This window comes from Actinia tenebrosa, unplaced genomic scaffold (genome assembly GCF_029948245.1).
Source record: "Actinia tenebrosa isolate PJP-AT-01 unplaced genomic scaffold, QUT_ActTen_1.0 PGA_scaffold14__42_contigs__length_11649687, whole genome shotgun sequence".
Lineage (NCBI taxonomy): Eukaryota > Metazoa > Cnidaria > Anthozoa > Actiniaria > Actiniidae > Actinia > Actinia tenebrosa.
The window spans coordinates 7,038,460-7,052,214 of NW_028292574.1; the positions used below are offsets into that span (position 1 = coordinate 7,038,460).

General features: G+C 35.0%; 1 protein-coding gene across 1 annotated transcript; it reads right to left on the reverse strand.

Annotated features, from left to right (window-relative positions):
• Positions 1-1,914: 1,914 nt before the first annotated feature.
• Positions 1,915-10,568, reverse strand: LOC148911367 (N-alpha-acetyltransferase 38, NatC auxiliary subunit-like). The gene is made up of 3 exons (XM_089029645.1): positions 10,481-10,568; positions 7,020-7,182; positions 1,915-5,177 (listed from the first exon to the last, which is right to left on the reverse strand). The coding sequence occupies exons 1-3, from the start codon at positions 10,505-10,507 to the stop codon at positions 5,062-5,064; spliced, it is 306 nt and encodes a 101-aa protein (XP_088885771.1). The 5' UTR covers positions 10,508-10,568; the 3' UTR covers positions 1,915-5,061.
• Positions 10,569-13,755: the final 3,187 nt, after the last annotated feature.

Below are 13,755 nucleotides of genomic sequence, written 5' to 3' on the forward strand. Positions count from 1 at the left end.
TGCGCGAGTATACTCTCCCACTTAGGAATTTTGTACACAACTTACCACCACCCCCAGGGGCTAGTTTTGTTCTTGGAAGATTCTTCGACAAAAAGTTTTCCAAGGCCGACAGTTTTAGGCTTTGAATCTCTTTTACTTAAAGAAAAACGAAAGCTAACTACAGATAATTCAATACAATATCAAGTTTAGTGAAATTTACCTCGGATGTCTTTCATTGAGATCGAAAATTAGGACAAATCAAGACCAAAAAACAGACTTGAAAACTGTTTAAGGTGAGCAAAAAATGAGGTTTACTTAATAAAAACAGAGCTTAAATTCATTTAAACAGTTGACAAGAACAACTGAGACAAAAAAAAAAAAAAAATGCAAAAGGCAATGCAAAAGACAAAATGACTCATTTCTTTGGCAGTAAATTGGCGTTTGTAAATGTTTTTGAATATTTTTTAGCTTTATTTAGAGTGAAAGTCTGGTAGGTCTTTAAATTATCCGTGTAGAAAGATATCTAAAAGTCTTCTTTGTTTTGCCGACTGGACCCCGCGATAGGAGGCGAACAAAGCTTTTTTTTGAACGAAAAACATACGATAGCTGGTTAAAAACAACCGAATTGTTAAAGATTTACAAAGCTAAATAAAGGACGAATATTTGTTGTAATATGCTCTTCATGTTATATTTCCTCCAGCATTTTAGAGGGCCACAGGTTTGTCAGTTTTTAGTACTGTTACGTGTTTACCCTCTTTAAATAAAGTTTATTGATTGATTGATTAAAATAAATTAATCTTATCGATAGAAATAGAAAAAGTTTTGAGAGAAAGTCTTTGATTTGAAAAAAAAAAAAAAAAAAAAAATATACATATATATATACGATTGTTTTCTAAAAAACACACACCTGAATTCTTGAAGAACGCTTCTTGATCCATCTTTGACTACATGAGAGTGTTTTTTTAATTGTTTTTGGTCTATAACTTGTCCTAAAGCGATTTTTTCTGTGCATTTGAGAGCCGCATTTGTGAGTAGTTTTGCTTTGATATCAAGCGGGATTCCTGTGTTGTGTACACGCCCGGACGGACGGACGTACGGACGTACGGACGGAAGTGACGTCAGCCAAACCATGAAAAATCAACTTGATGGTTTACCATATTTTCTTAAGTATGGGGCTCCGCTAATATGTGATTCCCCCCCCCCCCCCCGAGTGGGCTAATAAATAAATAAAAAATAAAAAAAAAATTAACGAACATTGGGGACTTCGAAGAAAAATTTTATGAAGGGATCGCCTACCATTTTGTTATTCAATTTATGTAACAACTTTTTCAAGGAATCAAAAAATTCTGGTAGTGGTAATACCTGACGTCCTATTTGAAAGGACTAAATGAATGTACATTAATAGGCCCTTTGCAGCTCAGTAATCACGTGCTGATTAATTCACTGAGAGCAAATGAATGAACATCTTGATTCCCATGGGTGAAATATACTGGACTGCAAACAAACTTTCTAAAACCTGTTTCGAGAGATCGTAATAAAAATGCATTTCGTAACACACTGGTTACACATCGTTTCATTCAGTTCTTTACAAGTAGCTAAACAGAATCACCAATTTAAAATAAAATAAAAAATTTTGCTCACCAGTACAGACACGTGACTGTTACTGCAAAGGGCCTATTTTCCAGTCAAAGCCAGACCTTCTCCACAAAGGGTGAAGATTACGTCTCCTACCCTCCCTCCCATACAATGCATATCCCCAGTCATCCCAAGAAATGTGGTGCAGAATGCACTTACCCCTCCCCACCCCGCCTACCCCAAGATACACAGTCAACGCTGATGTATTACAGTTTAGTCCTTGGTGGAGTTTGAACTAGGAATATGTCAAATACTTTTTCTGCCAAAAAGATTGTTTTTAATAAAAAAAAAGTTCATAAAATAAAAGCAAAAAAGATAATACCAACCAGCTGATCTGAGAAAATTAGAATCAAAAACATTTGCTAAACTGAGGTATCACTTTTTCTCAAGCTCTTATGCACCATATGAAAAAGGGTGTTCCTTGAGATACCTTAGTTCATCAGTTAACAATGCTTTCATTAGAAAGGGTATATTGAAATTGATGATCTCCCAAAATTTCATTGTTAGAAGTAACATTGAATGATTAAAAGCCACTACAGCTGTTTGAAATTAGAAAGGTTTGTATGGAAACAACCAAGGACCTACAGTCTCGCTATCATGTTTTCGGCACATTTCAAATGCTTATAAATCTTCAGGGATTAATATATGACAAGACAACAGAACATTCCGAAATTGTTAACTTAGGCCTAGGGCAAACGTCGGACTTTCCATGCACCGAACTCATTAAAAACAATGGATATCAGGTGATAATGAGGCGGCATTCTTTGATGTAATTAAGTTCGGTGCATGTAAAATTCGACGTTTGCCCTAGGCCTTAGACATGGTCTTTCTCATGAAAATATATTTTTGAAATCATTAATTGTTCGTGGAGTCCGTTCCCAGTGTTACACTCGTTTTTCACATGGTTTATAATATTATGGATTTTCAAGCTTCCAAATAAAAAACTTGTTGCTAAAAAGCGCTTGATAGATTGATTTTCATAAACCCGTGAAACAAATACCATTAGTGTGTAAATAGTGAAATGACAACAAAAGAACACAAAGGAATTAGGGTCAACTAATTTGTTACGAATACTATTAGGCTGGTGTGAATCACGGGTTTATAAACGACTATTCTTAATGCAATGATAGGCATGTTTTCATTTTTTCGGTCAATTTTCAGGCTTTATGTTGCCTCAGTTTTGTCGTGACATCATTCCTACACATTTCATATCAGCTGTTAATGAACGTAGATGAAGTTAGTGAAAGCATAGCTAGATCTTCACAAATACACCATTCTCAATCCAATCATTTACCTTCATACATGAGTAACCTAGTGGATACTTCAATGGTATTTAGACATAACGATTTTCATGTCATTTTAACATTTAATGCTGGATTATATTACAGTATACTTAAAAACTTATAATTAAGCCTCCCACGTACATTGTTCAGAAATTTCCAAAAAATAAAAAATAAAAACTAATTATGTCTGATTTCAATTATTAATAAACTCTTTTTTTACCAAAAATTAAGAACCCATTTAAGAACCTAGATAGCCTAAATTCAAGTTAAACACCATTTATATAAGAACATGTTCAGGCTAGGTTCTTATACACAGGGTCTTACTGCTTGAGAAAATAGATACCCTATAATTTAGCATATTTTTGGGTCAAATCAGCCAAATGCATGCTTGCTTTTTTAATTTTTTAAGAAATATGATGAAAAATTACATAGGAGTGATGATGTCATCACACATCAGAAAATAATCCATTTCACAAATGAGTGTAAAACATATTAAGAAAAACTTCTTAGAGATTTTAGTATTTTGCATATAGCAACTGTGGCTGGTAAATAGATAAGACCCCTTGGTAGATGATTGTAGACAGGTAAGAATAAACTGAATTTTTGAACCCTGAAACAAATCTGAAAATGAGTTTGAGTTTAACATTATTGCTTAAATCTATTTACATGTAAAAGTCAGTGACAATGTCTTGAATCTCTCTTGAGCTGATGTGTACAATCTATACACCAGTTACACATTCATAAATTGGCATATCACTGTTGTTTTTGAATACTACAGACTGAATTCCAAAGGCTTAAATCTTCATTTACAAGTCAGCTATTCACAAATACCATTACTATAATATTATTAAGTGTGTGCGATTTCAAAACAAGGGTATTGCTCAACCTACACATTCTTCACATAAATTTACAATTTGCTATTCAATCAGGCTAACATTCACGTACAAATGTCAATGGAACTATTATGTTAAGGCACTCAACTATTCAATGCGGAGAAGGATCCAGGGTTATCCCATTTGCATTGTGAGTATGATAAAACACTTTTCCATTCATCCAGATAAAATTAATATTGACGAAATTGGAAAAAATCAATTATACTTAATTAAAAAATCATAATTATAATTATACTTAATTAAAAAACTCATAAATAATTCATGAAGGAAACACAATAGAGATCATGACCATGAAGGAGGTTTGATATAGATTCGTCTTCATTTGTATAAATTTTAACTTGGATTTTCTCTATCAAACTTGGTTCATTTTGTAAAGAATTCTGTACAACATGAGAACATACATTATGAGTTTTTTAAGCCGTTTAAAAAACTCGCAGATCGTTTTTTATCGGATCTACTCGGCTGCTCCTCGTGTTTTATACCCGATAAAACACTACTGCTCGTAGTCCACTACTGGTCTCACAGGAGTATTTTGGAGTACTGTACTTGCAGGTTTAGCACAGATCCTACAACTAACTTTAACTTTTATTTGCCAAATTAGTTGAACATGCCTTTGTCAAATGGTAAAGTGATACCTTAGTGGAGTGCATGCACTAAACCCATGAATATTTAGTACTAATTAGTAGTAATTCATACAGAATCCTTTGTTTCCTATTGTTTGATTATCACTATTTACAGCTGTAGTACCAAAAATTAGTATTTGTTCCACGGGTTTAGTGCAAGCACTCCATTAGAGTGCAAACAATATTTCCGTGAAATATTAGTAATACTAACTTACACTATTTTATGCTAATTCTATTGTTTTCTTTTGTTTAACTAGCACTATTTCGAACAATTTAGCAATTAGTGTTTCATGGATATATTGTTTGCACTCTAGTATAATTATTAATAGACCTCCTCGGCTCTGACGTAATGTTGTCCCATTTCAGACCACATGTCATTCAATAGAGTATCATTTCTTTGTTTAAGGTTTGCGCTCGGTTGCACGTGAGATAAGACACATGAATATGGATACAGCTCAAACAAAGAATCTTATTCTCAAGAGAATGACACATGGTCTGAAATGGGAAAATGTTACCCCAAGCAGAATTAAGAGGTCTATAAAAATATTATTACAAAAAAATTACATAAACCGGTTGAAACCAAAGAAAACAAAAATAACCTCGCAAAAGCACTTAGGGTAGCCCTGGATTCTCATCTGATTCAATGCATTAAATAAACTCTCCAAATTTATTATATTGTTTGTCCATATCGATTTCAATAGATCTGATGTGTCTTCCTGGTATCATAGCAAGTCCTAGTATCCTGGGATCTTCTTTATCAACCCCTAAAAATATGACATCTAATTAAACAATTTCTGGCCAGGAGAGTCAGATCAAAGGCAGCCCAAATATATTGCTTGGGCTGCCTGTGGTTGGATAGGGAAAACCTGTGCTTGAGGTCTTGAAAATATGGAAAAAAGCAATCAAGCCAAGATCAGTTTTTTAAAAATAAATAAACAATAAATAAACAAGTAAACTAAAGTAAAGAAAAAAATAAAATAAAATAAAATAAAAATAAAATAATATAAAATAAAATGAAATAATAATTCAAAAAAAAAAAAAAAAAAAAAAAAAAAAAAAAAAAAAATACTGTTAACAATTTTTCCTATCCAGACTGACTTTAAGCCAAAAACTATTTATTTTTCCACTTGTTTTGAAATTTGCTTTGTTTTTACAATCCGTTATCTCATGTGAGCACTTGGATAATGTAAGCCTTACAGTACATCAGGGTACCGGGCTGCAGGCAGAGAGAGAAATACTGCATGCTTGCTCCGTAATCAGAGTCGAAAAGAAAGAAAAAAGAATGCAGGGATATCACTAGTAGGTGGTGAGTATTAGCTAGTGAGTGAATGAGGTGAAGAGGTGGTATAAGCGTGTAAAGCTTGACCACTGTGAATATGGGTTCCCTATATTTAGGACTGTTTTTCCTAATTCCCTTTAATTAAGGGACTGTGGGGCTGTGCCCTGACTGTGAGGGCCATAAGTTAGATACATTGTAGCTCCTGAGGTTATTAGAGTTAGCTGTGCCGAGACTTAAACTAGCCCAGAGATTGTTTCAGGCCTTGATATGTGAGTTTGCCCTGCCCTATCTGACTTAGATCAGCTGAGAGGTTGTTCCAGGGTTCACTGTATAAGTTAGCTGTGCCCTGACTTAGATCAACCCAGAGGTTGTTTCAGTGTTCAATCTGTGAGTTAGCTGTGCCCTGACTTAGATCAGTGCAGAGGTTGTTTAAGGGTTCAATGTGTGAGTTAGCCGTGCCCTGACTTAGATCAGCCTAGAGGTTGTTTCAGGGTTCTATCTGTGAGTTAGCCATGCCTTGGCTTAGATCAGCCCAGAGGTTGTTTTAGGGTTTGATCTGTGAGTTAGCCATGCCATGACTTAGATCAGTTCAGATATTGTTTTAGGGTTTGATCTGTGAGTTAGCCGTGCCCTGACTTAGATCAACCCAGAGGTTGTTTCAGTGTTCTATCTGTGAGTTAGCCATGCTCTGACTTTGATCAGCCCAGAGGTTATTCCAGGGTTCAATCTACTGTATGAATTGGCTGTGCCCTGACTTTGATCAATCCAGAGGTTGTTGCTGGATTCTATCTGTGTGTTAGCCGTGCCCTGACTTAGATCAGCCTAGAGGTTGTTTCAGGGTTCTATCTGTGAGTTAGCCGTGCCTTGACTTAGATCAGCCCAGAGGTTGTTTCAGGGTTCTATCTGTGAGTTAGCTGTTCCCTGACTTAGATCAGCCCAGAGGTTGTTTCAGGGTTCTATCTGTGAGTTAGCTGTGCCCTGACTTAGATCAGCCTAGAGGTTGTTTCAGGGTTCTATCTGTGAGTTAGCGGTGCCTTGACTTAGATCAGCCCAGAGGTTGTTTCAGGGTTCTATCTGTGAGTTAGCTGTGCCCTGACTTAGATCAGCCCAGAGGTTGTTTCAGGGTTCTATCTGTGAGTTAGCTGTGCCCTGACTCTGATCAGCCCAGAGGTTGTTTCAGGGTAGGAAAAAATCATAGTTCAGAGATTTTCAAGGAGCTGTATATTATTACACTCTAAGAAATTTTCCTCCCAATTTCCTTTCCCAAGGGCTTTTCAAGATTCCTTAAAATTTGAATTCCAGAGCATAAAATACACAACACACAAACCTGGCTGTCCAACATACTCCTGGCAGGAACCAAGAATAATATTCATATCTTTGTCTGTACATAAAAATGATCCTATCAATGTACGGCCATCAGTTATTTTGATCCGCAGTAGTTTGTTTAACCAGCTTTCTAACTTTTTTCTTTTCTCACTCTTCTCTTGAGTCTAAATGAGGGGGAAAAATAATAATTATTATACGTATTTTTGCTAACTATTTTGCAGGCCTATAATGGTTAGAGAATAAGTAAGTGAATACAGTCTAATATGTAGATAGAGCTGAAGCATGGAAAAAAATACTGGCTTTGAACAGGATTTGAACCAATGACCTTTGCAACTACCTGAGCTATCTAAGACACAGGGGTAGACTACAGGAGAGGTCATTTATATCCTGGGTAAGGCAGCAATTGGCTTGGGCCAAGCCAGATAATAATAAGAATATATAATGTTGTATAATGGTTGGTCATTGAAAAATCTCTGGCCAGAATTAGAACTTCTCTCAGGTAAAATCTTTGCCTTGCTGGTCATTTTGATCAGTATTAACGTTCAGCCAAAAACAAGGTATGGCCAAGCTAAGACTGATTTGGCCGTTCATCATCATTGACAACTGACAAGGATTTTCTGATTTTATTTTCACTTTAACTTCCTAGTTGGGCTTAATGTGGGATTTTCATTACTCTTCGCTTATGCAAGATTCTCACTAATTTCAACGCTTAATCTCAATAAAATCTTATTATTTGAAAAGGAAGGGTATTGGCATTCTAGATTTTACGTAAAGAGCACGTTAATGAACTTCGTATGATCGAGGAACTGAAGGCACTAGAACTGGCAAAAAGTGAAAAGGTTTTGAATAAATTAGTAGATAGGGGCCTATAGCCTCCCACGTTGCTTCCTCTCCACAGTTTCTTACGACTATTCAACATAGTAATAAAGCTTAAGAGAAAATGAGGCTTAAAATTGTCTTAAGAGTGGTTGTCAGCAGAAATCAGACATTTTGGCAAATCTGCGGCAAGGGTCGAAAATTTGATTTTGCTAATATTTTAAACTTAGGTAGGCCTTAGTGTAAGTAAAACCACTGTGTAGTTTGTTTGGTAAAATACCGCTTAGTTTTCGAGAAAATTTGGTATCTTAAGAAACAATTGGTAGAGTTTTAGCAATTTTGGTGAAATTTTTCGATTTTTACTTAATTTATTTTTGGAGCACATATAAAACTCCTCTTAAAGTGGGGTCAAAATAATCAGATTTTTTTTCATGTGCGACGAAAAAATTTTACCAAAAAGACAACCTGAATTAAAGTTGAAATAATGATTTCCACGAATCATGCAAAATTTTCTTGGGGAAATTATTTTACGCGTTGCACCACAGCCTGTAAGTTGTAAGAAACTCACGGATTTTATCTGTGGGCGAGTTCAACAATTTACATATTGTTTACTAATGTAAACGAATTCATGTTGACTTTCTAAGAAATAAAAAAAAGAAACGATTTTAAAGAAAAAATAAAAGCTCTTGGACTTATTCTGAAAGAAGTTGAAACAGTAAACTCAAACTATAAAAGTAAATTTGCTCAAAATTCACTCGACTAACCCAAAATAGTATAGCACGTCTCTGGCCTGGAAATGATAGCATGAGTATTTTTATCAAAACATACAAAATAATTGCTACAACCTGCCAGATTCCATAGTTGATTAAAGTTTGAATTTTAAGAATTCTTGCTATGATATATTTTTTACTATGATTTTGGGTTTACATAACAAGACACCCTCCAAAATAACAACAACCAAGTAACGTTGCACGCATGAAATTGACAAGTAATTGCGTAATAGAATCCTAACGCAATATTACTTTATTTACCTTTTGATGTCCAATACCATTATTATTTTGTTCAGCAAGTGCAGCTGATAACCAGTTTTTGCATTAAATTCATGTAAAGGCTTTTGCGCTTTACCTTGATGTCAGATGTATCAAGTTCAAGGGAAGTACAGATTTCTCGTAACATGTGAACAGAGAATTTCGAAAGTTTCCTTTGAGTAGTTAATTCACAAATATTATGCCTTTCGAACATTATTGGATGCTTCAAGCCTATCGTGCCCATCAAGATTTTCGTCAATTCTTGGATTTCTTTTTGCTTTTGCTTTTCGAAATCGTTGTTATTTATATCGTCATTGTCCTTCCGGCGAAGTAAATATGGCTGCTCGGCTAAGAATCAGATCTATCTCATTCTCGATGCCCGTAAACTGAAATGCGGATCTATGCGCATTGATTTCTTTTTTACATGCTTGTAAAGGTATAACTGTGGTGTCTTGCTTTCGATCTTTTCTGTCGAATCCACAGGTTCCTCCAACAATCGTTTTAAATGAACAGCAAATCTCCATTCTATTCAGTGTACTTACAAGCAACGCAATAACCAACTAAAGGAATTATGTTGCATTTAAAAAACATAAACATGATTGGACAACAATTACTTGTCAATTTCATCCGTGCAACGTTACTTGGTGCCGACCGGAACCATGACATTTTTAAAACTTTCTTTTGTTGTTATTTTGGAGGGTGTCTTGTTATGTAAACCCAAAATCATAGTAAAAAATATATCATAGCAAGAATTCTTAAAATTCAAACTTTAATCAACTATGGAATCTGGCAGGTTGTAGCAATTATTTTGTATGTTTTGATAAAAATACTCATGCTATCATTTCCAGGCCAGAGACGTGCTATACTATTTTGGGTTAGTCGAGTGAATTTTGAGCAAATTTACTTTTATAGTTTGAGTTTACTGTTTCAACTTCTTTCAGAATAAGTCCAAGAGCTTTTATTTTTTCTTTAAAATCGTTTCTTTTTTTTATTTCTTAGAAAGTCAACATGAATTCGTTTACATTAGTAAACAATATGTAAATTGTTGAACTCGCCCACAGATAAAATCCGTGAGTTTCTTACAACTTACAGGCTGTGGTGCAACGCGTAAAATAATTTCCCCAAGAAAATTTTGCATGATTCGTGGAAATCATTATTTCAACTTTAATTCAGGTTGTCTTTTTGGTAAAATTTTTTCGTCGCACATGAAAAGAAATCTGATTATTTTGACCCCACTTTAAGAGGAGTTTTATATGTGCTCCAAAAATAAATTAAGTAAAAATCGAAAAATTTCACCAAAATTGCTAAAACTCTACCAATTGTTTCTTAAGATGCCAATTAACTACTATTTAGTCTTATTAAAGTGATAGGTTGCTTTGTTTGGTCGCGATAAGCTGTTAAAATTGATGTAAATTATCGGCCGAAAATTAGCGAATTTAGTCCAAAACTCTTTTCTTCGATTTTCTCGAAAACTAAGCGGTATTTTACCAAACAAACTACACAGTGGTTTTACTTACACTAAGGTCTACCTAAGTTTAAAATATTAGCAAAATCAAATTTTCGACCCTTGCCACCCGATGTTTGATTTTTGCTGACATGCTCTCTTAAATATTTTTACCTCCAAAATTTGGCTTTCATCCGCCATCTTGAAAATTCTACTAGTATCAGTCCCTCTCGTCTTTCCAGGACCGAAAAGAGCCTGAGATAGTATTGATGTCCAGGATGATTACATCATATTCTATGACGCAGAAATTAAAAGATTTCAAACAAGTTGTCGTCCATGTTTTCGTATTCCAGAATTTTTGAAATTATCTATAATTTATCCGTTTACATCGACCAGAAAAAAGCGTTTCTGTCGGTCAATTTATTTAACAAATTGACATCAGATTTTTATGTGTCTGTCCTCTTATTGACGATAAATTGCGTCATCACATTGTCAAAGTAGTGTGGATCCGCATACTACTTTGACAATGTCATGGCGAAATTATCGTCAATAAGAGGACAGACACATAAAAATCTGATGTCAATTCGTTTTTTACAATAACAAAAACGTTAAGCAAACGTAAACACTGTTCACAACAATAAATTCCACAAAGAGACTAGTAGAAACTGTTTATTTTTCAATGATGACAAGTCATTGTCGTCAGAAATATTTCTCGCTATCTTATTGGTTGACATGATATAAACAAACAACCTTATTGGCTAAAAATTGACAGCTTGTCAAACTTTTCATTATAAAGCCAGTTAACGGCTCGATCTTTAGTGAATTGATGATGAACAGAATGCACAACGTTAACAACTCAAAAAAACGATCTTACATGTAAATATAGTTCAAAAGCTACAGTTCTTTTGGATTTGCTGGCGAAATAAATACCTTAACCTGACCTATGTTACATGAATTAAACATGCTGTTTAAAGAAGCATTTGAGGCCACAACAGAAGGAGAGAATTCGCTCAAAGTTGAAGCCAATGGAATCTGCTGTGCTTGTAGCGAAGTTTTGCACGAGGTGGGAGCCTTACCCTTCTCCAGTGCATGGGAAATGATCTCTGAACAATTCTGGAGCTGTGATGTTGATGGCCGACGGTTGTAGCTTGCTAGACTTTTCATTGGCATGCCCAGAAATGCTCATAATATGTCGAGCTGGAACTGCTGCATCTGACAACAGCGTAATGGCTGTTGCTCGTACACAATGGTTTGTGTACATCTTTGAAAGAGAGCCCACAGGGAAATTTCTTTCATCAACTTTGACAGTCGATTAACACCCAGAGGCTTGTTTTGATACCAAATATCATCGGAGTGCTCAAAGTTGGATCTGGGTTTCTGAAAGAAAGCTTCTTGTAAAGGATTTAGCTTGCTCAGGTAAAAAGCTCGATGCAGTAAAATGCGTCGCCATCTTCATCTGTACTGTAAAGCCTGGTTTCCCTTTCTGTGCTTAACTTTAATCGTTAAATCCCCCTTGGTGGTTCTTAGACTGTTCTTCGTGCGACATCTGTATAAATGCTTTCCCGTCACTGTCTCTATCGAATACAAAGCTACGGCGACACCAGTAGATCGTCACGTACAGCCAAACTTTTCTTAAAAGACCATCTGGAGTTTCTGGAGTCATGAATGGGCTTGTCTTCAATTTCAGGATGTCTTGAGATTCAATGACAGGCTTGTGTTTAGTGCATTCTTTATTTTCTCTTCGGATAGCTTTAAGCTTGGATTCGGCATTTTGTTACTCCTTGCGAAGACTGGATTGTTGGTTAACTTAATGCACCTGTTATTGGCGATAAAGTGCCTCTCGATTGAATTCCTGAAGCCAAGAAGTGACGAACGGCTGTATTCTTCTCCAGATTTTGTTCTTGCTTCTGCATAAAAGCGTCTTAGACAGTCATCTAGATCAATGCTTGACATCTCTAGTAGTTTTGTTTCTACTCCTCTTTCCTTGCACCAATCTGGAAATTCGAGGTATGTAATAACATTTTATGGCCAATAATATCATGATAGACAAAGAGAAGTTTATCAAAATATGCTGTAACAAAAGCCATCATTTTGTGTTTCGTTTAGTGCCTTTTGAGGCTGACTGTAGCACAATTTCTTGCAACTCTTGGTCATTCAAAGCTGCAAAACGACTTGTCATTTCGGCACTTTGTTGTTGCTCAGTTTCTACTTTTTCAAGACACAAAGCAAGCTCCATATCAGATGTTTCATCAAAATCGAAATAGTCAGTATTTGCATCGATGTTAGAAACATTTAGTGTGTTAAAAAAGTTGAAATTGAATTTGGCTCGTCCATTTTTCACTTTTCTAGTTCAGCCTTTTCAAGGAGCTTGAGTGTACGCGTCATTTTTTTTCTGTCTGTCCTCTTATTGATGATAAAAATTAACCAATCAGCGCGCGAGAAATTTGTAAGTTATTGTAAAACAAAAGTTTTAGGAAAAAATGGTAAACCATCGAGTTGATTTTTCATGGCTTGGCTGACGTCACTTCCGTCCGTCCGTCCGTCCGTGTGCACAACACAGGGATCCCGATTGATGTCAAATCAAAACTCACTCGCAAATGCGTCTCTCAAATGCACAGAAAAAATCGCTTTAGGACAAATTATAGACCAACAACGAATATAAAAAAACTTTCATGTAGTCAAAGATGGATCAAAGAGTGTTCTTCAAGAATTCAGGTGTGTGTGTTTTAGCAAACAATCGTATATTATTATTTTTTTATGACTGAAGAAAATCTTTTTCGACGAATCGACAAATCAAAGACTTTCTCTCAAAACTTTTAATATTTCTATAGATAAGATTAATTTATTTTAATGCTGGAAGAAATATAACAAGTAGAGCATATTACAACAAATATTCGTCCTTTATTTAGCTTTGTAAATCTTTAACAATTCCTAGCGTATGTTTTTCATTCAAAAAAAATGCAGCTTTGTTCACCTCCTATCGCGGGGTCCCATCGGCAAAACAAAGAAGACTTTCATTCAATAATTTTGTATCTTTCTTCAGATGATTTACTTAAATATTGAATGAAATATAAAATTACACCAATACAAATATTCAAATGTTTATTAAGCTGTTCGAGCTAGTATGATTATACAAATAAGCTTAAATTTGTGTTGCTGAAAGATGGATGTTATTGCATAAAGACCTTGTCTTTTACTTTAAAAAGCTAAAAAACATTCAAAAACATTTACAAATGCCAATTTACTGACAAAGAAATTCGTCATTTTGTATTTTGCATTGCATTTGCATTATTTTCTATTTTGTCTCAGTTGTTCTTGTCAAGTTTTACTGAATGTAAACTTTGTTTTTCGAAAACTTTTGTCGCCTTGTGGTGATTTACGTATGTTTCTCATACATGAAAACGAATGAAAACTGGTAAAATAGAATCTCAAAATCTAGTAAGCTTAGA

Bases quoted from the DNA above. Each gene is read 5' to 3' on its own strand.
- LOC148911367 (XM_089029645.1), bottom strand. From the start codon at position 10,507: ATGGCGGATGAAAGCCAAATTTTGGAG. The intron at 7,183-10,480 runs GTAAAAATATTT...CCCCTCATTTAG, and splicing joins ATGAAAGCCAAATTTTGGAG to ACTCAAGAGAAGAGTGAGAA. The intron at 5,178-7,019 runs GTTTGTGTGTTG...TCATATTTTTAG, and splicing joins GGAGTATGTTGGACAGCCAG to GGGTTGATAAAGAAGATCCC.